A 25,655-nucleotide genomic window follows, 5' to 3' on the forward strand; every position below is an offset into this window, starting at 1 on the left:
AAGGAATTGACATATCTGAAGAATCTGATCGTTATAAACGATATATATCTGGTATCATTATGAGTGTGTTACACACTGCTCTTGGTTCTTTTCATCATGTCGGGTGTTTATAAAACAAACAGCTTTGTCGAAAGTACAGTTCAGAAGATTTCTGCATTGGATACCTTGAGTTGACTGTAAAGCAGTGTTGTCATTTTACAGTGCAGCGTTTCTGGGCTTATGAGCAGTTCTGTAACCATGGCCACCCTTTTTTCCTCATCATAGGTGACGTGCGAGTACTATTTTGACCATGGCAAAGCAGTGCCCATTCGGGTGCACACTGTAGTAGTCTCTACACAGCATTCTGAGGACATATCCTTGGAGGAGCTTCGCAAGGAAGTGATGGAGCATGTTGTTAAGTATGTGATCCCAGCAAAATATCTGGACCGGCGCACCGTTTACCACATCAACCCTTGTGGAAAATTTGTACAGGCTGGGCCTATGGTGAGCTTGAAATGTTTTTCAACGTTTTTGCAAGGCAATTTGCAGTTGGTGTGTTTACTGTTGTAGGAAGTATGATGTGCAGTGTCACTTGTAGGCTTGATTTGCTCTAGATTGCACAGTTGTCTGACCGTAGAGTAAATGCTACAAATGGCAGTGCACATACATAATACAGCTGGCTTACAGTCATGGACAAAAGCTTATGGGGTGCAGTCTGGTGGCAAAAAAAAAAAAAAAAATTAATATTGCCTTGCTATCCAGTCCGCTTGTATTCATTCCTATGGATGAAGCAGGCAGGACTCCTCATGCTTCCAGGCTTTTCAGAAAAATTCATTGCCGCTACGGTGGCTCACTGGTTATGGTGCTCTGTTGTTGGCCCGGAAGACGCGGGTTTGATCCAGGCTGCGGTGGTTGCATTTCGATGGAGGCGAAGTGCTAGATGCCTGTGTACTGTGTGATACTGGTGCACGTTAAAGAACCCCATGTGGTTGAAATTTTCCGGGCCTCTACACTGCGGCGTCCCTCATAGCTAGAGTCTCTTTGGGACTTTAAACCCTGTGAGTGAAATCAATTAAATCGGAAAAGTTCACTGAAGAGCCTGTCTGCGACAGTCTAGAAATTTTTTTGTGAGGGTGCATGCCACAAACTTATGCCCGTGACATTACATTGTTGATGGCTGCCTGTGATTTTGTAACCAAATATAGGCACCTTTCTATTCTTTTTAAACATTTTTTTAAACAGTTTCGAAGCAGTTCATTTCAAAAACTTCTTTTTGCTTACCGTAAGTGATAACAACCACAATGATCACATCGCAATTTTGCATTACTTTTAATAAAGAGACTAGTATTTCAATATTGTGTGGTGCAGGTGGGCTTTGCCTTACTCTTCCTTAGTGTGCTTTAGTTAACTGACTAGATAGGACCATTGTAATAGGTGGCTGCTGTTGCATTTCCTTCAGGTTACTGTTGTTCATGCTGTGTAGTGCTGAACATGTTTGAGAAAACCATTGAGTAGGTTACATAGTGGCTGCTGCTGGCGTTACGCTGAAGTATTATAAAGTGCTTCACTATTTCTATTTTATTCATATTCTTTGACACATAAGCTTTGAGAGGCTTGGAGTAGTAGTTTTTGTGTATTTCAGCGCTGGAACTAAGACATCGACTTAAGAGATCTTTGCATTATTGTAATCGCAAGGTAGCATCGTCGTTAGGGAACTAAATTCAGTTGGCTGGAATTGTGCCTCGTGAAAATAGTCAACAGGCTTGTTAAGTTCCGTTCAACGAACTTGTATTTTTGTAGTTTGTGTATAGGTAATGAATGCATTTTTTTTAACCTTGCATGATAGGATAAGCTGTGCTACATCTGAAAGCTCGCTTACAGTACTGACTGCGAAGAATACGTGTCCATTTGCTAAAAAAAAAATGTACAAATGCTGATCATTCAGTTTGTCAGCACCTTGTAAACAACAAAAGTAGCGAGGATAAGCGTGCTTACAAATTGCATTGAAAGCTAACAGCACATCGGTACATCAAACCCAGGGAAGTATTATGTTGTTGCACAAATGGGACACTGTGCACCTGTGAGGACCTGTGAGGGAGGCTAGCAGATGACACTATTGCTAGCATGAGTCTAATGCAGTTGTAGCTGTTCTTGATTTCTTTTTTTCTTGCTGCTGCGCATTAAAGAACACTAACCGTTTGAATGTTCAACGCTTGCAATATGTTGTTAAATTCTTAGTAAGCAGTATGCGCAAGAATTTTGCAGTCACATTCAGTTTATTTTACAGGGTTACAGATATGTGTACCAATTCTGCATTTTTTTTTTCATTGCTTGCTTTTCTAGTGTTAGTGCGTGGACTTAGCTGGAGAGGTAAAGCTGCTAAACTTGTACCACACTTGCAGTGCACAATTTTTCTTGTTGGTTTAATGCCCAAATGTATGCCTTTTCAGTTAGTTCCTTGAGCACTGTTAATAAGCAGCCGTATAAGGCTTTTGAGAATCTGGAAGAGAGTACTATCGGCAACAGATAAAACTTTAACAAGGCAGTTGAAATGCGAACAGCAAACCGAGAACATATTAGGCGGAGAAAGCTTAATAGTAGCGCAGGTTAATTTTGCTTTGAAACTGCAAAGACTGTCCTTTAAAAGTATTAATCAATCTCGCTTCTATTTCCTCTTCACGGCCTAATAATATGCGCGTTTTTTTTTGTTGGCATTTCAATTTTGTTTGCTGCATCTCTTCGTCTCATGTTTCATGTGCTCTTTACTGTAAGTGGTGCTGCCATGACCAAACCACCATTGTTTTGTGTGTGGTAACAACTAGAATAATAAAGAGCAAGCTGTTGTAGTCGCTCCTCTCTGCCATTACCCAGCATAAGTTGAGCGGCACTTTGTACTTCTGCAAGTGTCACTTGCACACAAGCTCAACAAACCATCCCGTTTCCTCTGTGCGACACGAGGCAAGAGTTAAAACATCGAGATGTGCTCTGTATTATTCTGGTCGTTACTCAAGCCCTTTACAAAAGGAACATGTGAGCCACCAGTGCTTTGCTGTCTGTTAATTTGACTGCTTACTAAACACATGGTGTGTGTGTGTGTGTTTGTGTGATTCAGTATGTGGTAATTTATTTTCAGTTAACACATTTTATGCCATTGTGTTTTCGATTTCATGAGTCTTGTTGAATTGTGGACGAATATTACGTGGCCAGGAATATAACGTGAGGAGGGAAGTTTGATTTCAGATAAAAACCAAAGCTTTGCATGAAGATGGCATTGTCGTGAGCAACCTCAGCATGATTTAAGAGGCAGTAAATAAGAAATATGCATGAAGCAATTGAACGTGGCAAAACCACCCACGCAGTGCTGCGTGCTGCCATGCCCCCATTTCTTGCTACTGCTGCTACGTGGTTTGCACTGTTCCGTGCAATGCAAGTCCCCCTCCTTTTCGCTTTCTTACTTTTCACTGCTTTTTTCACTGCCTTCTTTTCATGTTGATAGCCAGCATTTTCTTTTTTTCCCCTGCGCGCTTTGCCTCACGGCCTCAAGACTTGAAAAGTTGGTTTCACCACCAGGCTCGTAAGCTACGAGGTGAAGCCAACTCTTAGACCATTTTTATTGTTTTCCATGTCTGTTTTTCTACGGCTGTTGGCTTTGCGATTATGCTGTTGCATGTCTGTGCCTGAGGTGTCCCAAACTGCGAGCGTGGTGCAACGTCGTCATTCCGCAGAGTGTGTGTCGCCATGGCCAGGCACTTACAGAAGGTGAAATGGGACTGCAGTTTTACTTTACTATATCCGAGTTTACTATAATGGGGTGCTACTGTAGCTACTTGCCATATGCAGTACACTGTTGGGTCCCAAACCCCACCACCTAGCTTACTAGTGACCTCTAGTGAACTATATTGGAAATAGGCACTTGCATTTATAGGCAGCTCAGTGCATGATGACTTGTTAAATTATCTGGTAAGTGGCACAGCAGGAATTTTATGCCCTTGTAGGCTTTGACATTTTGTCACGAGGTAATGCCAGGCTGTGCTTAAGGCGTTTATCGGAGGCGGTTCACGTGCTCCTTTCTTTAAACTTTTTACTGCCATTTTTTTTTTTTTTGCTGTCAGATTTGGGAGGTGTTGTTGGTACAAGCTTTTGAGTGTATTTAATTAGCAAATTTCATTGCTACTGCGAGAGATTTTCACCTTTTGTTGTGCTTCAACACAATGCTGTTTACAATGGTCTGTTCATTGTCATTTATCTCTTTAACACTTGTGCAGGGGGATGCAGGACTAACTGGCCGTAAAATCATTGTGGACACTTACGGAGGCTGGGGTGCCCATGGAGGAGGAGCTTTCTCTGGTAAAGACCCAACAAAAGTTGACCGTTCAGCTGCTTATGCTGCTCGTTGGGTGGCCAAGTCTCTTGTCAAGGCTGGAATTTGCAAGCGGTGCTTGGTGCAGGTAGGCAAGGTTTTTTTTTTGTTTTGCTTCACTTGTCAGTGGAAGGTGGCTGTTGACCATTCCATTGTCATAGCCAAATGGGCAGGAAAGCACCAGTGCAAAGCATGACGTCCTTGTGAAAGTACAGGTAGAAGCAATTATTTGACACTTTTTATTTGTCTGGTGTATGAGTTGTCAGTCTTTCAGTGCTACAGCAAGACCATTGCATTAAAAAAAAAAGAAATGCTAGTCAACTGTGCCTGAAATTTTAGAACCCAAATATCAATTGGTAACTTTTTGGGCATGCATCCCACTGTAATTTCAGATGTCCTGCAACTTGTATAGCCCTTCCTGCACTAGCAGGAACACTCCTACCAATATCAGTCAATCTGCAGTCTATGACCGATTTTGCAGACTCTCATTTTTCGGACGTTTTCACGGTCCCCAGAAATTTCACTTAAAAAAACAAACAAACTTATTGCCAATATAAAGGAGGAAGGGCTCAGTAGTTCTGTGGACATTCTAAAGCTCCTTGTGGCTAAAACTCGTGCACCATGTGCACAGACGCCGACTGCTTTTACTAGCTCGGCGTGCAATTGCTGTACTGCCTTTGGCATGTCACCAATGAACGCACGGTTTGGGACAAAGCCTAGACGTGAACCTGCCGCTACGGGAACTGCGCTGCACCCACAGTACGTAGGGCAAGAAATGAGAAGGTGAAGATGGCAAAACGATAAGAACCGACAAACGGCTGATGCAAGCTCTCCATTGGCATTGGCCTTCATAATTAGGCCTAGTGACTATAGCCAAAATGGGCATCATAAGGCAATATACAATTTTTGATGGCTTATGCATGAGAGGAGTCTTGTCTGCCATTAGAACACCAGTTCACGATTTTAGAATATAAATGTCAGGGTTGCAATGCATTTTGCTGTGGGTGTGCTCACCTCACTTGTAAATGCATCACAATTTTCTTTTGCACATGCAGTCTGCTACCTCTTCCCTGGCGTAGACTCTGCATGGATAAGTTCTGTGAACTGTGACTATTGCTAAAGTTTGTGAGGCGTTCGATGTCCAAGAACAGTATGAATTCGAAACCACGCGAAGGCACGAAGAATATCTGCCCCGCCATTTAAGAGACTCCCTTTCAGCTTCTGTAGGTCACGTTTTGGTTGAACTCCCGTGCAGTTTGAATCAACAAGGTTCCACTGTACACATCATATGGTGCCTTGGGTATTGGCGGCAAGTGCGAACACGATCTGAAAAATCAGTTGCTATGCATTTGAAATTTCGGGTGCTCTTATACATTGGCACTATGGGCATGTCGCGGTGCCGCGAAAAAGTCCAAATAATCGAGAATGTCTAAGAAATCTGGGGTTCGAATTTTTTGTCGTCGGCTGTGAATGCCAAGGAGACTGAAGACTTTTTTAAATAGAGCAACCTTTAGCCAGATTACATGGTGTGACTTGTGCTGATCTTAAAAGAACAGTTTTAAAAGAATAGTTGCAGTTCGTTGGAACTTTCAGAGTAGTTCCTTCACCCCGAATGAGCAACATTGTTCAACGCTGAGACCTTGAGTAGAAGAAAATGGCATACTTCTCTGAAATGGGGCCATGCACTAACATAAGAATACTTTTGTAATTCTGACTTCAGTTGACGTTGGCATCATGAGTGTTTTTCCTCTCATTTTACTGCAAAGCATTGGATGCCCCAAAACCTTGTTATGAATACCGTATAGACGCATGTAAGGGCCACCCTTTTTTTCCAGGTTCAAGGGCCAATGTTCAGGGTGTAGGGGTGTAGCCCATATATGCGATGTTTCTTTTTTTTTTTTTTCAATTAAAAACAACACACCAGTCGGGGAATGAGCAGCATTTATTCTATGCTCAACCGTTCTCACTCGCCGAGTTTTCAGACTCCTGGCTGATGCTGTGCTCCGGTGCTAGCTCATCCGACAACAACTCTTCTTCAGTGCAGTCCAAGCTGTTAATCCGGTCATCTTGAAACTGCGGGATACAGTGTTCATAGACACTGAGTTCACTTGCTGTGTTAGAGAGCAAACTCATTCAATTCAAGGCCAGCTGTGTAGCTATTGAGGGGGTGGAGGAATCTTGGAACTTTTTCTTTATTGCATAAAGCTGTGCCCATGCGCCTTTGCACGTGGCTTATGCACTCTTCCTTGTTGACAGTAATGAAGCCATACACCTTAGCTTCTTGCAGAGCTAAAAATGTACGCCTTTCACCATCCAACAGAACAGCGGTATAGCGCAGGTTCTTTTGCTGGAGTGACCTCTGGATCAATATGAGGCCCGCCTCCACATCCATCTCTCCAGCTTTCTTTTCAATATCTTTTTGGTAAGCATCATTTTCTTACCATGTCGAGTAAGCGGGGGTCACCCTCTTTTGGTCCACGCTCACATGCGGCACAGAAATTTGAAAGCACCACAGTCTAACACAAGGCCTGAAAAAAGTTCAATCACAGGACATGGTGCCCACGCAGACGTAGGAAGAATGACCGCGCGTCATCCATGTCCCATCGTACGAGACCGCGATGTTGTCCGGATTTCTGAAGTTCAACTCCGCGTACAAGTTCCGAACGGAGCTTGCACATTCGTCAGTCACTTTTTTTTGGCTGCACGCACCGCCGATGGTGTCAGCGTCGTCTTTATGTACTCTTGCCACGCCTTCATGTGAAGGCCGCAATGCGATGTATTCATGGCTGAGAATATATTATTGAGAGCTGTCTGGTGATTGCCGGTGCTCTGCATAGCACGCGCAGCAACTATGTTCACTGTGAACGGATTCACGTTGTGATCACCATTCACGCGCGGCGAGCTCCACGCTGACACTATGTCGCCACACACCTCACACACAAGAACCAGACTCTCAGCGAGTCCATATTCACACGCGGACATCACCACCGCATGCTTTGCACTTGACATGGTGCAGAAGCACGTTCACCGATTTCCAGGCTCATGATCAATAACCTCGTATCGTCGGCTTGGGCAGCTGCAGCATCACTCACATGTTTGAGAAAACCCAATTTCCGGTCCGTAGCACGAACAGATGCGATCTCGCATAGTCTAGCGTCTGCCTTGATCTTAATCTCTTCGAGATCTGAGGGTGTCAGCATAGCTGTGTCGCGGCTAACGTGGCCGTTTTCCAGAGCATCGGGTAGCACATCGGGGACCGGCTGGCTTAGCTCATTCTTGGCGGCTCTGGCACAGGTCATAGGACAGGCACATCGTCGCTGCTGTCTCGCACCGCAGAACGCTTTTTGCAATTGTCCGCAATCGACTTTTTTCTTTTCCTGCCGAACTTATGGCGCTTACAAAATTTGGCCCGTGGCTGCGACATTGTTCAGAAACTTTCGGTACTGACGCTAATGTGACAAAATGGTGCCTCGCGAGCGGTGCGGTGCGCCTAGCAGACTGGACGGGCCGAGATCCACCAATCAGAAGAGCTGATTTTAGTCATGTGCACTTAATAACGAATGGAAGCGCGCCCTGTGACCCTTTTTTGGCGCCGTATCTCTTGTCAACCAATGCGCGAAAAGCAGGGAACTCTGTGGGAAATTGGAGACCAGATATCGTGCTTTCAAATGAGACCAAGATGGCATCACTCATGGCCATGAAACGGGCACTGTGTTTTTTTTTTAAGTGCCATTTTTGCACAACTTGATGCACGAATTCAGCTCATTTGCACCTTATGAAGTGGAATTACAGAAAAAATACTGACCCAAACAATGAATAAATTGGTAGATATGTATAAAGATGGGCTGTAGATTTCGAAAATGCCATTTTCAGAAAAACCTTTTTTCGCGATTTCGGGCGCTCAAGACCCGTGTCCCCCCTTAAGGTGCTAGCCTATTGTGCTAAAATGCGAATGCTTGGTCACAGTTCATGAAAAAGAAAAAAAAATACAAACAGCACATGAAAGCCACAATGCATGTGCAGTTGACAGCCACAAAAAGCTTCAGCTGGTGATACTGACGCTGATATGGGTAGCAGGAGTTGGTGAAGGGGTGAAAATGTTGGTAGTGATGATGACCGACCCCGCGGGCTCACACGCTGACCGTGGGCACGCGGGCATTTCGAAGGCTATTCCAGCATGGGTTTGGGAAATGTTTGGTGCTGCACTCCCTTCAGGAAAACAGGATGCGGCCCATAGACAGATGCGGCCCTTGCATGGTTTTATACAGCACCAACACTGATGTCAGCTGTTCTGTCTGCCACTCTTTTATTACATCCTTATTCCCATTTGGGATCCTTCCTGTGTTCGCTATTGCTTGTAGACTGTGTCCTGTAACTTGCACTTGCAGAGACTGTAGCAACCGAACATCGCACTGACAGCAGTCACTGTCCTGGTTTCTCTGTATGTGATGAGTGATTTAGCTGTGCATAATTTTGACAATGTGTGAAAGATTCACCACCACTTCAATTAGCTGCTTGGCAGTACAGTAGGATCACATGTTTGCCTTTCATGAGACCGCAGAGAAAACACTTTCCATGGGAAACGTAGTGGCTGAATACAGCATGCAAAATAATTTTCTTGCAAGCGCAATATGTAGCTCTTGAATTTACAAGGCATTGTGGCTTTTGCAATCGTTCTGCGCAGAACATGCTGAACACCTTGCGATGGTTCAGTGAACAGCGGGGAGGGTGCGCTTCAGCGCTGCTTTCACAATCACCATTTTTTAGTACACAGTCCTCTGCTATTGCACTCTATAAATTGGGTCATTTAAGCCTCAAGTGACAACAAAAAGAAGCAGATGACTGAAAAAAATGCCTTGGAGCAAACAGTAGAACCGCATCTCGCACGGGGCTACTGGAGTGCTGTGTGCTATGGCATAGTTTCCCTTTTGTGCCTTTGGCTATCCATGCTTGTCCATGTGTTGTGGTGGCGATGGAACTGCTCCAGCAGTCGCAGCAATTCGTTCCACCTATAAGCTTGTGTAGTGTCCGCATGGGCGCTGCCGAACACAGTGGTGGTCGAGTGATGGTGGGGTGTAGAGTCCTGATTGACCAGCACGCTGTAGTCGTTGCGTGTGTGTTAAACGTAGGCTGTCAAAATGTTGGCATGGCGTAAACCACTATAAGTCCGAAAGTTAGATTTTTCGGACTAATTTCAGTCGCCTGCGGGCCAAAATCGGCCATCTTATCGGCTTTTCACATGGAGGAATAAAAACTTGGGAGGGAGCGCGATGTCAAGCGGCCAGCCTTCGCAAGCCAAGCGCTCGTGAAGCCGCTCCCTCCCCCGTTTTGTCGCGCTCCAAGTCAGTCCTAGTATTTTGGTGCTGGTACGTTTTAGTGCGCGCATCTGCGCGGCCAGTGGCGCAGGCGTCTACAGCAAGGAGGTTTATCTACAGTCGGTCTGCCGCTCTAGCACGTGCATACGCGCACCCAGCGGCGCTAGATATCACCGCACGCTATCACGTGGCGTGGTCACGTGGGGACCGACTCTCATCTTCTTAATGCATTTTTACTTTTTACGACATGGGTTCACGTCTCTCGCTGGATGCTCCCTCCTCAGTTTTTTTTCCTCCATGGCTTTTCGCCGGCGCAAAAGGTGCCATCTTGGATTGAGGTGGATTTACGCTGCAGTTGGATTGGCTTGATGTACTTTCGGTACCTAATTGCTGCCAGTAGAGAGGTCCCTGCTATCTCTTGACACTTCGGAGGTGGCAGCCGGATTGTCATCGCCGTCAACTTGCTTTTGTCGCGGGCAGTTATCGCTTGTTCCATACGTTGAAAATTGGTTGTTGGGGGAAGGAAATTGTGCAGGAGCTGTCTCGCATCTCGGCGGGAAGGGATAATAAAGGAGGGACTTAGAGAAGAAAAGAAGAAAGAGGTGCCGTAATGGAAGGCTCCGAAATAATTTCGACGTAATTTAACGTGCACTGACATCGCACAGCAGACGGGCGCCTTTGTGTTTCGCCTCCATCGAAACGCGGCCACCGCAGCCAGGTTCCAACCCGGGTACTCAGAGTCAGTAGCCGAGCGCCCTAACCATTGAGTCACCGCGGCGGGTCTCATACGTTCGCGATTCGCTGTTTTGTCACTTGGGTTTCTCTGACCGCGTCGACCGAGTGGCGCTCAGTCTTCACAAAGTTACATCCGTTCGCCGTTTTGTGATTGCGTCCGGCAGTTCCGCCGCTTTGAACGAAAAGTGCTATATCTTTGCGTGTGTTTGACAAGCGGTGTGGTGCACACTCGGGTTGTGGACAACATGGCCCCGCCGGTCCTGTCAAAGAAGCTTGGGAAGTATTCCAACCAAATGCAGTAACCTTGCTGTCTAGCGTGTTCAGTGAGAGCACAACTTTGGTGCATATCATCGCCAGCAAGAGAAATTTTCCGCAAGTTAAGATGAGTGACATTTTTAAGCCGATTTCATCTCAATAAAGTGATTTTTTATACTTCACAGATTTTTTGGACTGTTCGATTATTTGGACCATTTTTTGGGTCCCTTCTAGTCCGAAAAATCGGTCGGTGACAGTATTTATTATGTGCAGCAGAGATGTTGATTGTATATTGTACAGAGTTATTGCAGATTTGTGTGGTTCTTTGGCTTTTTTTTATTGCAGGATGCTTGCTGTGTTTGACAAAGTAAGGCTGCATCTCCACTTTTACTTGTACTTTTTTGCTGTTTCAACAATGTATATTTTTTTTTTATTGCAGGTGTCTTATGCCATAGGTATTGCCGAGCCGCTCTCAATCACTGTGCTACCTTATGGTACTTCCCAGTATTCTCAGAAAGAGCTGTTGGAAATAGTGAACAAGAATTTTGACCTGCGACCTGGTATTATCATCAGGTATGTCAAACCCAGTCTATTCTTGCTGCTTCTTTTCTTCTCGCATGTACAGTGGTTAAAGGGACAGCAAAGGCTAATTCATAAATTGTCCGCTTGCTTCATAAAATGTAGTTCAATGTATGCAATGTTCACTGTGCTTTGTGCACACCTCTTTTCAAGAACTCTTCAATGCGGCCACTAATATTTCCTGCAATATGACACATGAGTGTAGAAACCCTGATGATTAAGTTTTGGCTGCATATTGTGGTTTTTGGCATATTTTTGTGGCACAAAGGCAAGCTAGTAATCACCGAAGTTACCCTGAAAAAAATAAAAAGGATAAAGGTCAGTCATTAAAAATGCCTCTGTCTTGAAGTTCTGGCTGGTTTCTGGTGTGGACGCACCATTTCCCATCGACATAATCGCGCTTGCGTCAAGGAAATAGCTGGTGAACAGATGGCGTGGTCTAGAGGCTGGCACTCAAGAACAGTACCTTTGCATCGCGACCTCCCCAAAGTTGAAGTTACAGGACACTCTTGCCTCACAGCGGCGCTGTGATCGCAATACGCCCCTAACTAATGATACGTGCCCTTTGCTCGCCTTGCACCTCAAAAGATTGAGAAGAAAGTTTATTACGTCAAGGTTTGCAATTCCACACGTTACGGGACGCCGTCTCGCGACCGCCGTGCCACTAACCTTGCAAGAAACCTCGATCTGTCTCGCCATTGCTGGCTATCAATGAAAGCTGCCTAGGTATCGCTTCCTCTTCTGCACAGTGAAGTCTGTGCTGCCTGTACACGGCTGGAATCTCATTCAAAAGATCCATGTTCACTCCTCGCTTTCGCTTTAAACACCGCTAGTTACGCAGTTATCGGGCCATCCCAAAGCATTGCCGCTTCGTTGCTGATTGTAGACAAAAGGATGTGATGATGCAGCGTACCCAGCACTCTTCGGATCTCTACCTTTCACTTCATTTTAGGCCTAAGGCGTTGCGCGAATAAGGATATTCCGCAGTTTCCACCCAACGAACTTTGCTTGGCCGTGACATTGGAAAGGCGCAACCAACTCAAAATGGTGCTGGGTTGCTAGCGGTCAACTCCGCCACACAACCAAAAGTTGCCATTTTTGTCATATGATTTGGGAGGCCAATAGCAGTGTGCATTTCGCACAGTTTTTGTTTACTGCTTCCAGGGCTTGCTCATGGTTCCCAACCGAAACTTGGAATAGCCTGAATCTCGACCTTTCAAACAAAGTGGTGTCGATGGAGTTCTTATTTCTCGGACTCTGCGTGATCACAGTTCGGTGTGATTTGACGTTAATTTAAAGTACAAAGCATCCGGATTCGTCTTTGAAACACTATAATGCACGAATTAGGTGAGAATTCGTAGATACCGTAAAAACCAGAATATAGGTTGAACTTCTTTTCAAAAAACCATGGCGAAAAGTCTACCCCCGTCTTAAATAATACCGGTCATTGGTGGAAAAACTACAAAAGTCTTGCAACAATGGGTGGAAGAAGTCAACAGCCTCCGTCACTATCGCCACCAGCAGCAGTGGGGCGTGGAGACATTGTCGCACCGCCATTTTGCGTTTCCGTTGTTTGGTTAAAGGCTGCTTTTCACATTTTATTTCAAAATGAGCAGAAGTTGGCGGCAATTCACAGTCGCCTTCAAGAAAGACGCGATTGAGTACGCGGAAGCTCACGGCAACCAGGGAGCACAGCGTGAATTTGGAGTATCCGAAAAGAGCATTCAGTACTGGCGGAGGCAGAAGCTGTGTATTACAACTTGCAGCAAGCAGAAGGAAACATAATTTCATGGGCGGTCCGCAGTGTATTCAGAATTGGAAGGAAAGGTTGCGCTGCATGCAAGATCGCTGCCTGTGACTGCTGAATGCATCCGCGTGAAAGCGGTACAGATCGTGTGTGCCTCTAGACTCGCGAGGGCGCAACTCGAGGGCTCGCCATCCTGGGTGCGGTGATTCATGAAGAGGAAGGGCTTTGCTGTACGGTGCCGTACTTCTGTGTGCCAGAAACAAACATGCGGGTCGATGGGCACGCGATAGTGTTCAAAAAATTGGTCGGGTGAACATACAAGCAGCATTTAAATGAAAATAGTCACCATTGTGCAACCTGTCGAGTCTCATTTGTTTTAAGGTAAGGGTGTCTTTCGGTACATTTTCCATTGAAAAAGATTTTCTTTTCATTTTTAAAATTGGTTAGTTGGGGGGGTTAACCTATATTCCGGTCCGACCTATAGTCCGGTTTTTGCGGTAGCTGTGGAAAGGCTTTAGATCACGAAACTGAAAAGATAAACATTTTTTTTTCTCCAGATTTCTGGCTGCAAAAAGTAGTGTCCCCACTTAAATAACTTCAGTATACTTCATCTCAGTAGTCCCTCGCAGCACTACTAAAGTTGCGATGAGTGCAGAGGTGATGTTCTGACGTTGCAGAATGTACGTTAAAAAATAGTGTGCTTCGTAGCGTACATGTGTCTAACGCTATTTCAAATCAAGCATTGCCATACGCTCTTGTTACGGATGCTATTTCCCAAGTTTAGCGTGCATGGCTCTTGCGGGTGCTAAAATATTTTTCTAAAATGGTGCCGCGGTGGCTCAGTGGTTCGGCACTCTGCTACTGGTCTGGAGTACCCGGGTTCAAACCAGACCGTGGTGGCCACATGTCAGTGGAGGCGAAATGCAAAAGCGCCTGTGTGCTGTGAGATTTCAGCGCACGTTAAAAACGATTTCCACCTGATCGAATTCTTTCTGGAGCCCTCCACTATAGTACCTCTTTCTTCCTTTCTTCTCTCAGTCCCTCCTTTATCCCTTCTCTTATGGCCTGGTTGAGGTGTCCCCAGATATGTAAGAAGGATACTGCGCCATTTCCTTTTCCCAAGAACCAGTTTTCAGCGTTTTGCCACCCTTCGAAGCAGGACCCTTCACTTCATACTGGATTTGTTGTTACTGCCGTTTTCTATATGCTCACTGGCCATAAATGGACCACCGGGCTTTCGCTTCATCTCATCTCTCCCCTTACAAAACATATGAACGATAAATAGCATTATTTTCTATATAAACTGACAATTCTGCTTCTTCTAAAACTGAAGAGGAGTGTCAGTTCATTGACAAAAATGGTTCTTGTTTTTGTGACCAGATGGCACCACTAGGCTGAGCTTATCGTTGAGTCTCTGTTTACTTATGTTGAACTAAAGGTGCGAATGTGACAGTGACTTAACATCCCTCAAAATGCGCATGTACGCAAGCGTGCTAATGCTTATGATGTGTAGACAGCGTCGATTTATACTCCTTTCTAACCATATCTGTGTATGCTGCAAGCAGACGACACGCAGATGACTAGGCACGAAGGAACATGTTTAACGCACTCACCCGATTGGCTGAGGAACTCCTTAGCTTCCCTAGTGCTGCAATGCAAGTAACTTATGAGATGGAGTATATAGACTGTTGCAACACTAAACGCGCTCTGTAAGATGCTTCTCTCAGTTAAACCGCTCACTTATTTGCACTAGAATTTGACGCAGAGATTGCATGTGACAGTCTTGCTTTTTTCAGTACAGAGTTTGGATGATGTATTTTCCTGATTCGGTCAGAATTATAAATCCGTCCTTACAGCATTGGTGACCCTCCTCATAACAAGCAGCTTTTGCATAGCGTGCGCTTAGCATTGCAACAGTCTGTAGCTGCGCAAGTGTTGATGGCATCACCAGTGGTCTCTCGTATTTTTTTAAAATAGAGCTCTTGAGTTTGATTAACCTTTCACTTGCCATTGTTCCAAAATTGGAACATTTGGGAAATTTTATTTCCCTTTAATATACACCGTTTTTTGAAGTTTTTTTCACATACTTTGACGATTGGGGAAAACAGCAACTATTGTTTATTATCAAATAATGTAAACATTTTGAGTGAATCATTATATAGGACCAGTGCACAATGAGTACACACAATGAGCAGACACACAAAAAGGAGCTGAACTGTCAACTAAGCTTTATTCAGAAAAAACCTTATTTTTAAAGACTCCCTTTTTGCCTGTCAAGCAGGTCACAAAACATGTGGTTACTGTTAATCAAAAGGGGTTATCAGTGAAAGCAAATTCCTTCTCATGCAGAGTCAAGGTCGCACTGCTGACTTGTGTGCCTCCTTTTTTTATGTGATGTAAAAAGACAACATATGATTATGGAAGCATTTTCAATCCCTCTAAAGTCGGCCATTCAGAAACTTGGCCGAACATTGCGGTTCATGCATAGGGTGTATGCCATTCTTGGGTGGCACGGTTGTAATATTCAAGCACAGAGGCAAGATAACCCTCTTGGGGAGCTTGCAGAAGCGTGACCTTGACTCTACATGAGAAGTTTGCTTTATTGATAACTGCTTTTGATTAACCGTTGAGTGTTTTATGGCCAGTTTGACATGAAAGCGAGCGTCTTTTAAAAACGTTTTTATTTTATTTTTTCTAAGTAACTCTTAGTTCAGTGCTTGTTGTGTATCCTTCTCTCTTTGTGTGTTGTTGATCCGCTGTGGTCGTTTAAGGGCTACCCTTGAGCACCAACTTTTTTATTTCTTGAGGTATCTGAACAAAATTTTCACGGTAGGCTCATAGCACAAACATTTGAAGAACTACTTAGTTTCATGGAGCAGTGCCTGCCCACTGGTTCTTAAGTTACAAGAGTATATCAAGGTGGTTTGCATGGGCTCCTTGGGACATGCTTGGAGAATTTGTTGCAAAATGTGCTGGCACTGTGAAATTCAGTATTGTCATTCCTGGATAGGTACCCCAGGGCAATACAAAGTCCTTTTTCTAAATTTCCTTGCTGAAAAATTTTACCACAGCCCTGAATTTAGTGTCCGCTGATTAGACCTGTATTAATCAAATTTTAACCATTTATCACAATGTCTTGAAAAAAACGGGCTTGGCTTGCCCACAGAAATTTATTCAGGTATGGAATAAAAGAAACCCTATGAATTTCTCATACGCAGTTCCTGAGATACAGCTTGACAGAGCGGCCACACCAGGCAAAAAATTTATTCTGAGAAAACGGCCTTCGAAGGTTGAAAGGACACAAACTTTTTCGTTTCTTGAGATATCTTGATGAAATTTTCAGGGTAGGCTCACAGCTTGAACGTTTGAAGAACTACCAAGTGTGATAAAGTTTTGCCCTCTGGTTTTCAAGTTACAGGAGTATATCGAGGTTGTTTGCATGGGTTCCTTGGGAAAGGCTTGGAGAATTTGCAGAACGTGCTGGCACTGTGAAATTTATTATGGTAATTCCTTGATGGGTACCCCAGGCAATGACAAGGCCCCTCTTCTGAATTCCCTTGCTAAGAAATGTTAGCACAGCACTGAATTTAGTAACTACCTAGACGTTCACTAATTAACCAAATTTTAATTACCACAACTTCCAAGCCCAGTATCTTGAATAAATGGGCTTTCTTTGCCCTCAGAAATTTATTTACGAACAGGATAAAAATTGGCTGTGGTTTAGCTCTGGTTAAACCTGGAGTGACACGATAGCTACAGCTGGCCGAGTGGAACTTGCTCAGTTGAATTGCAAAGTCAATCTTTCGCCGCTCCATTTCGCTGGGCGTTCCTTCTTCATCGTCGTCCCACTTGACACGGCGCATGCGTACAGCTGTTGCAGCTCTGTTTCACTGCACCACGTGGCGGTGGCAGTGCCGCCACGGTCACGTGCCACTGCCACGCTGAAGGCTTGAAATGCTACCGTAATGTAGCTATCAATACTAAAGAGTTCCGACATTTCCAGGTCTATAATGATTCTGCTGAATAGCTGGAGCTGTCTCTGTGCTCTTTCTTTGTTGCCTCTCAGTATTCACCTCATTCTGTTTCTCAGCCTTTCCCATGCGCATGGCATCTTTCTCAGCTGCTCGCTGGATGGCTAGGTGGCCAGGTCCTAGGACACTGGCAGTGTCGATGCAGTTGTCGGCAGTGCGCTTCGCCATGCGGACAGACTAGAACACTCCCTTGCACCAAACGCTTGTCACGTCTTGAATTTCATTTTAGGCCTCGTGACAAACCACGCAATGATTGACGGGCAAAGGGCACGGCGAGAGACCGTAAAGACTACGAACACATAAATGGCGAAAGGCGAACACACTGCACAAAGGAGAGCAAGAAGCCGGAGCAGGTGACTCGCAGGGGGTAGCCGGCGGAGACCATCGCGCCTGTGCGCGTAGCAGTCAATAGCAGCTGCCCGTTCCCCTGTGTTCTCGAGGAGCGCACGCTCTGTCCAATCGTAGCCTCGGACGTGAGATGCAGGAAACTCGAAAGCCGCCGCGAGGCCCCTAATCAAAAGCTAGCCACGCCTTGAGCGCGCCGCTGCCACCGCCGCTGCAGGTACCGTAAAAACCGGACTATAGGTCGGACCGGAATATAGGTCGACCCCCTAACTAACCAATACTAAAAATGAAAAAGATCTTTTTCAATGGGAAAAGTACCGAAAGACATCCTTACTTTGAAACAAATGCGACTCGAGAGGTTGCACAATGGTGACAGTATTTAATTTCATTTAAATGCTGCTTGTATGTACACCCGGCAAATTTTTTAACAATATCGCGCACCAATCGGCCCGCGTGTTTGTTTCTGGCACAGGCAAGTACGGCGGCGTAGAGCAAAACCCTCCTCTTCATGAATCGCCGCAACCAGGATGGCGAGCCTTTGAATTGCGCCCTCGTGAGTCTAGAGCCTTTAGCTTTTGGTTAAAGGAGACTTTTGGCAAACTGCATACTCGTTGTAAATGGATTGGTTTGTGAATTTTCGCGCAAGCCCTTGCTTAAGTGGCACGATGTTTCACTCCCACATTTTTTTGTTCAACAATGCATTGATAGATGGATCTGAGCCCTCTTTTCTGGCTTTGTATTTCATGTAGCTCATCCTCGATGAGTAACCTCCCAGCTTACTTAGCATTCCTGCTGAACATGGGTGATGAAAATTGTAGTACTGTGCAAAATGTTTCGGCCATCTTGCCTCTTGAGTCAGACTTGTGTGTATATAACATGCAAAGGGACGTTCACTTTTCTTTGAAAGTTGGCTTTTGTTTCCATGTTTGAAGCTGAGTAGCAGGAGCCTGATGGATCCACTTGTGAAATTGTAGTCCTGCTTAGCTCACCTGATGAGTGTATTTTAATATCAAAGTTAATCTGAGAAAAGTATTCAGTCTGCTGTGATATGCATGGCAGAAATACTTGATCACTACCCCAAGTTGAAAAGAAATTTTGAGTGTAGTTGACACTCATCTGCACTCAATATCTCATCTTTTGAGAGCCAAGCAGTGTGTTCTTTGCATTGTACAGTCGATGACCATTTTATCGTACCCTTTAGGGACCGCAAAAACGACAGAAAAATCAGGCAGTCCGGAAAATCAAATTTCACTGAAAAAAATTGCGAACTTTATGGCGGTGGAAAGGGAGGAAGGAGTTTTGTGGTATTCTGAAGCTCCTCATCACTAAATTTCTCCTTGCGTTATGTGCACAGACGAGGAGCGGCGACTGCTTTCACGAGCTCGGCCTGGCTGTGCTGCCCTGGGCATGTCGCCGATGAATGCACGGGTGGAACAAACTCTAGACGCAAAAGCAAACACACCGCTGTGGGAACTGGACTGCGCCCGCAGTACGAAGGTCTCAGAATGAGAACGCAAAGATGGCAAAACGATGGCAAAGATGGCAAAGCGTTGGCCTTCATAATTACCGTAAAAACAGGACTATAGGTCGGGCCGGAATATAGGTCGACCCCACAACTAATTAATTCTAAAAATGAAAAAATTGTTTTCAATGGAAAAAGTACCGAAACACACCGTTACCTTGAAACAAATGCGACTCGACAGGTTGCACAATGGGGACAGTGTTTTTTTTTTAGTTTAAATGCTCCTCGTATGTACACTCGGCCAATTACCCGTGTGTTTGTTTCTGGCACACACAAGTACGGCACTGTAGAGCAAAGCCCTTCCTCTTCATGAATCGCCGCACCCAAGATGGTGAGCCCTTGAATTGCGCCCTCGTGAGTCTAGAGGCATGCGCAATCTCTACTGCTTTCACGCGGATGCATACGGCAGTCACAAGCAGTAATCTTTCACTCAGCACAACCTTTCCTTCCAATTCTGGATACGCTGCGGTCCGCCCACAAAATGTTGTTTTCTTCTGGTTGCTGCAAGTTGTAATGGGCAGCTTCTGCCTCCGCCAGTACTGAATGCTCTTTTCGGATGCTCCAAATTCGCGCTGTGCCGCCTGGTTTCCGTGAGCTTCCGCGTACTCAATCGCGTTTTTCTTTAAATTAAGGTGACTGTGAATTGCCGCCGGCTTCTGCTCATTTTGAAACAAAATGTGAAAACACAGCCTTTGACCAAACAACTGAAATGCAAAATGGCAGTGCGACCGCACTGCTGCTGATGGCGATGGTGATCGAGTTTTGATGGTGATGAATGGATGGGGATGGGTGATAGAAAAACTTCCGTAGTTTTTCCGCCCATGACCGGTATATAAGACGGGGGTTGACTTTTCGCCATGGTTTTTTGAAAAAAGTTCGACCTATATTCCGGTTTGTATGGTAGGCCTAGCGACTAGAGTGAAAATTTGCATTGTGTCTGGCGGTATGCACTCTGTGGTGGCTTGCATATAAATTGGAGGCTTCTTGCGTGTCATCGAAAGGCCAGTTGTTTGCGGTTTTACTGTAGAAAAGTCAGGGTTGCAATGTGTCTTGCCGCAGGTACGCTGACCTCTCTTTGAAATGCACCACCATTTTCTTCCGGGCTCGCTGTCACCGTGAAGCCGTACGCCTCCCATGTGCTTCGCTGCTACCTCTCCCCATATTCGGGACGAAAGACTCGGCACAGATGAATTCCGCGAACTCTGACTACTGTTCAAGTTTGTGCGGCAGACGACGTTAAAGAACAGTACGAATTTTAAACCACGCGAGCGCAGTTTGTGCCGCCTCGCGCAGAATTTCAGCCTTGCAATTCAAGAGGCTCCCTTGAAGCTAGAATTTCATTTCATTTGATCGAGTTTTTGATCTCGTGCAGTTTGAATTAATCAGGTTCCACTGTACACATTACCGTATTTCTCGAATGTAATGCGAGTTTTTTCCGGTATTTTTTTCCCCTTAAAGTCTACCCACGCGTTTTAATCGAATACCACACTTCCATTGGCCTAGAGCAGTGCCACAGTGCAGTAATTTCAAGGCAATCAGCTTGGTTTCGGTTTCCGCAGTTTTGCGATCTTGTTCTGGCAACCTGGGTACCACAGAAACCAAATCCTCCATCCAAAGTCAAAGCGTTGTTCTCTCATTTTTCTTGTGTGTGTGTTCGTTGCGACCTCGCACTCGGCACGTCGTCGGTTCATGTTCTTGTGGCGTCGCTCACAGTGTATTGATTCAGTGCACACAATGGTAACGCGTCGTGCTCAGTGTGACGCTCGTTTTAAGAGAAAAGAGATCCTGTTAGCTGAAGAGGTTGGGAATTCTGCAGCAGCTCGAAGGCTTGACCTCAACGAGTCAACCATCCGCGGATGGCAGCTGCAGCTGGAAGGGCTTTTTAAGTGTGAGCCCGACCGCAAAGGATTTCATGGTCCTCACTACGGCTATCATGTCGAGCTGGAGAAAAAAGTGGCAGGCTTTATTATCGAGCAGTGCAACCGTCTCATGGGGCTCAGTGTCGAGCTGATCCGTTGGAAACTTCGAGATGTTGCTCGGGAGACGGGAAGTTCAGAGCATCTCATGAGTGGGCCCAAACGTTCATGAAGAGGAATGGATTCTCTGCGGCGAACAACATCGATATGGCAGAAGTCACCGGGAGACTTCGATAGTGAAAAGGAGGACTCAGTTTCCTTGAACTTGGCCTCCGAAAGTGAAGAAGATGAATAAACATGTTGGCCACGATGTCGATTAAGCATACTTTGTTTTGCATCCTTATTCATCGTGTTACATTCATGGTTTTATTTTTTTCCTGCTGGGCAGCATGTAAAGTCACCCGTCTCGTTACATTGGAAGTCGCGTTAAATTCGAGTAAATACGGTATATGGTGGCTTGGGTATTGGCGGCAAGTGTGAACGGGGTCCGAAAAATCGAGCAGTCAGTTGCAGTGTGTTCGCAATTCCAGGCACTTTTATACATTGCCTCTATGGGCCATGTCATGGTGCCGCGAAAAAGTCAGAATTTTCAGTCGTCAACTGTATTTATTTTCTTTCGAGCTTTTTGCATGGAGGAAGTCAAATCCCCCCATTTTATTTATTTTTTTTTGCAGAGACTTGCAGCTGAAGAACCCTATCTACCAAAGTACCAGTGCATATGGACACTTTGGTCGCAAAGAATTCCCATGGGAGGTTCCAAAGCAGCTGGTCCTTTAACACGTACCATGTGCGGCAAAGATTGTGCATATTTGTCGAGTGGGCACAGCTGTGTGCCATGTCTAGGTCTTGGGTTCATTTCACCTTGCTAAATGTCAATGGAGACAATTTCTCGCGTGATTTTATTACCTGTAAAATTCCCGTCTTGCATCTGGCTCGTTAAGACGCACCATGTGCAGCAAAGATTGTGCATATTTGTCGAGTGGGCATAACTGTGTGCCATGTCTAGGTCTTGCAATCATTTCACCTTGCTAAATCAAAGGCGACAATTTCTCGCGTAATTTTATTACCTGCAAAATTCCTGTCTTGCATGTACATTATAGCTGGCAGATATGTGAGTGAGCGTGATTGTCATCTGTGTGTTCAGAGATAGTTTGTTAGGGTTTGTTCATCTGAGCGAATAATGAAATTGAGGCAAGTTATTCTTGCAGGATATTCTTTGAACCTTTTTATACCCACAATATGTTGATGTGGCTCGTTTACACGCACCATGTGCAGCAAAGATTGTGCATATTCGTCGAGTGGGCATAGTTGTGTGCCAGGTGTAGGTCTTGTATTCATTTTGCCTTGCTAAATCAAAGGAGACAATTTCTCGCGTAATTTTATTACCTGCAAAATTCCTGTCTTGCATATACATTATAGCTGGCAGATATGTGAGTGAGCGTGATTGTCATCTGTGTGTTCAGGGATAGTTTGTTAGGGTTTTCTTCTACCGGCTGAGCGAATCATGAAATTGAGGCAAATTTTTGTTGCAGGGCATTTTTTGAACCTTTTTATACCCACGATATGTTGATGTGCCCTTTTATACAGGCAGTCAGCCTATGTGGCTTTTGTTGATATCTTTTGTTGTTGTATCTTAACACTTTAGTGTTAAGAATTGGCGTAAATTTTGTACTGGTGTTACAATTTCTTTGTTACATGGTTCTTTACAGCTGTTATAATTTGCATGCTGCACAAATGAATTATTGCTTGAGATGGTGTAGTCTGGACTCTACTAGGCACTATGTACTTGATTATATACAATTGGTGACGAAGGTATTTTTATTTAATACAATACTGTGAGTGGGTTCAAAGCCAGCAGATTGTGACGTCGCCTGCATTTATTGCAAGTATAATATGGCTGATTCCTTTTATTCATCAGACCATATCATTGTTTCCGTTGGGCCATGGTTTTGTTGCGCGCAGTAATACATCCTGCTGTAATAAAGGTCATTCTGGCCTGTCGACTCTTGTGGGCAACTCCCTTTATGCATCCACCTACTTAAGTTGTAGGAATATCATTGCAATGTATTTTGGAGGCAGTGTGGTACCGTTTACCTGGAAATGTTGCAAATGGGCTATGCCCCATTGAAGCAGAATTGCTAAAATTAAAATGATGTGAGTGCTAATTACAGTCTGCCGCCTTAGCCAAAACTACTCTGGCCGCTGGGTTTACTGCTCGACATACAGTGAAATTAAAATAAAACGGCCGTCAATTTTTTTTTCTGTTTTCGCTTATCCAAAGATTCCTACTGTGTTTAATATACCATAAGCTGTCATCAAAGGTAGTATGCACTGAAAATGGTGCCGCTAACATTCCCCGCAGATCGTCACTATGCGACCGCCATCATGCCTGTGGGCGTGCGCTTGAATCGTTGCCGCATGTCCTGCACAGCGCACTCTCTAGTTCAGACGAATTCCCTGAACCGCAGCAAGGTGAATCTCTTCAATGCGCAAAGGAAGCCGCGAAATGTATGGCGGGCTGCATAGAGTCCATGCACGTTAAATATAGCGCGGCTCTTCGAAGTGAGGGCTGCAAACGTGAACCGAAATGCTTCGGGGTTCTGCTTCTTCAATTTCGATGCTGCTAGTAGGGTGCATCGATGGGCCAGTGCCGCTTTCAGGGTGAAGACACCGCTCTCAGCGGGGGCATGTTGGGTTCCACTCTCCCGTTCAGCTGCATTGAGCGCAATGCGGCGGCGCGTCATTTCGAAGAGAAAACTGCAGCTGCCGCGTGGAATTCAGGAAATCTGGTATTCTACAGCAACAGAGTAGTACCAGAGATTGTTTAAACAGTTAATCACAGTTAGTTACTCTAAAGTATACCGTTATTCGCATCTAATCTGCCGGTAAAGTCGGCGTCTTGTGAAAAGTCTGCACGCTCAAGTGTGTTGGTTCTCTTCTGTAGCTTTCATTTTGCGCTGTGTTCCTTCATAATAGCATCCTTACAACTTGCGTAGCATATTCTAGTGTGATCTCTTGACCTGGATGCTCTACATTTCAATTCCTTTTCAAACAATCAGGATTACTTATTTCGAGCTGCAGTTGCATATTGGCCAGACTGCCATTCAGGCAGCTTCTCATTCACCATGTAATCAATGTGAGAAGGTGCATTTTATGGCTGCTAATTTAAATGATTATGAGGATGCAAAGATAAGTTGCGCATTATTCCTCCATCCCCCCAGCAGAAGTTGTTCTAGTTATAGTAGTAGTAGTGGTTTATTAAAATAATAATAAAAAAGGAAGGATAAGATTTTTGCTAGCCCCGGCATCTGCCATTGATACTGAAGCACCTGAGCTGGGGCAGCAGAAATAAAGGATAGCAGGCAGAATGGAGAAATGAGAGGTGAGGGGAAAACAAGTGTTTCGTATGCCTTGCCTCATACTTGTGGGTTAACTGTTGGTGAGGCCGTCTGGTTTGAACTGCGATTGGCAATTTTCTTCGGCGTGCACTGTCAAGAGCAAAGCCAAATAGCCTGTGCACTTTAATAGTGTGTCCAGAACACCCGGGAACACAACAGTCCCTCATAACTTGGTCTCCGACTGCTGCATCACACACACTCGCTAAGAGTTCACTTCAAGCAAAGAGGTGTGGCCCGTTTTCGCCTCGGTTTTGCAAGTTTTATGCGTTCTCCGCCGCCTTTCTTCCGATTAGAGGCACCTCCTTGTCGTTACGCGTCGCAGCCTTTCTTCTCCCGCAGCCTTTTTTCTCGGTACACATTGCACGTTCTGCACTACGGTCTCAGAATTCGCATGTTTTGTTCAGCAGGCGGCAAGTGCTTGCACTGATGACGTTGGCCAAGAAAGGTGAAAGGAGAGTGTTAAAACCTGCTAGGTCACATCAAAATTTTCCGAGCGGCTTCTTCACGACCTGATCACAAAGGCGTTTCCCAGTAAGGCAGCCGCATTATTTAGGTGCTCTTGCGGGTGAGCAAGTATGTGAAGCTCTCGTCACATTGCTTTGTTCAGTTTATTAAGGCGAAAGCCTTTAATGGCTCATACTCGTGTCCGTCCATGACACTCTTTAACTCGATAAGAAAAAACTTTGTGCACGATGGGATTCTAACCACCATCCTTCCTTTCCGCAGCTGTGCGTGCTAACGACTACGCTACTTCCTGCCAATGCATATGTAGTTCTCCTTGTCTAGGATGCTGGAAAGTGTTGGTGGAAATGCGTGGAATCGGATAGATGCCTCCCAAATGCCCTCCAGTGCCTCCAGCATTTAAGATTCACAAGCAATTGGGCACTTAACATCTTAACTACACATCAGTGACACAACCAGCAACACCGCGCTAAAGGCTTTCGTCTCACCGTACTTTAGGTCAACAAAGTGCCCCCTGAATTTTTAATTTCTTTTATCTTAATGCCACGAGGCCATTATTATTACCCCTCCCCTCTCTTTACTTATTTGTGCCAGCTCACTAAGAATATCCTGGTGCCAAACCTACCTTCTGTGCGAAAGTAAGCAAAAAAGCCGTGGCTGCATGACTCGAACGAAAGGAGACTATTTTCCCCAGTAATGGTTTATTTTCTTTTTCGTATCGCTTTTAAAGAAACCACAACTAGGGAAAAGAGGCTCTTTTCATTGCCGTCACGCAGCCACGTCAATAAAATTCGTCGCGCGTGTTTCTGGGCAACCATATCATACAGATTACATTTTGTCCTCTTTCGATATCAGCAGCAGCAGAGATGAAAGCTTGTCAGTCGGGTTCACTAGCCCACGTCTTCCTGTGTGCTTTACCTCAAACATGGCTTTGCAACTAGCCCAGACTCATTCCTTAATGAGAGATTGCCCGACGAATATAGAGTGAGACAGCAAGCAAGCGTCTCTTAG

General features: G+C 45.0%; 1 protein-coding gene across 1 annotated transcript in view; it reads left to right on the forward strand.

Moving 5' to 3' along the window:
• LOC144114471 (S-adenosylmethionine synthase-like) overlaps positions 1–22,787 on the forward strand; it is a 37,730-nt gene extending 14,943 nt beyond the window's left edge. The window contains exons 6-9 of the mRNA XM_077648221.1: positions 265–483; positions 4,245–4,427; positions 11,084–11,217; positions 21,459–22,787. Of these exons, the coding sequence (XP_077504347.1) occupies positions 265–483; positions 4,245–4,427; positions 11,084–11,217; positions 21,459–21,561 (639 nt within the window). The 3' untranslated portion in view covers positions 21,562–22,787. The remainder of the gene's footprint in view (positions 1–264; positions 484–4,244; positions 4,428–11,083; positions 11,218–21,458) is intronic.
• Positions 22,788–25,655: the final 2,868 nt, after the last annotated feature.

The sequence above is a fragment of the Amblyomma americanum genome, chromosome 1 (assembly GCF_052857255.1).
Source record: "Amblyomma americanum isolate KBUSLIRL-KWMA chromosome 1, ASM5285725v1, whole genome shotgun sequence".
Lineage (NCBI taxonomy): Eukaryota > Metazoa > Arthropoda > Arachnida > Ixodida > Ixodidae > Amblyomma > Amblyomma americanum.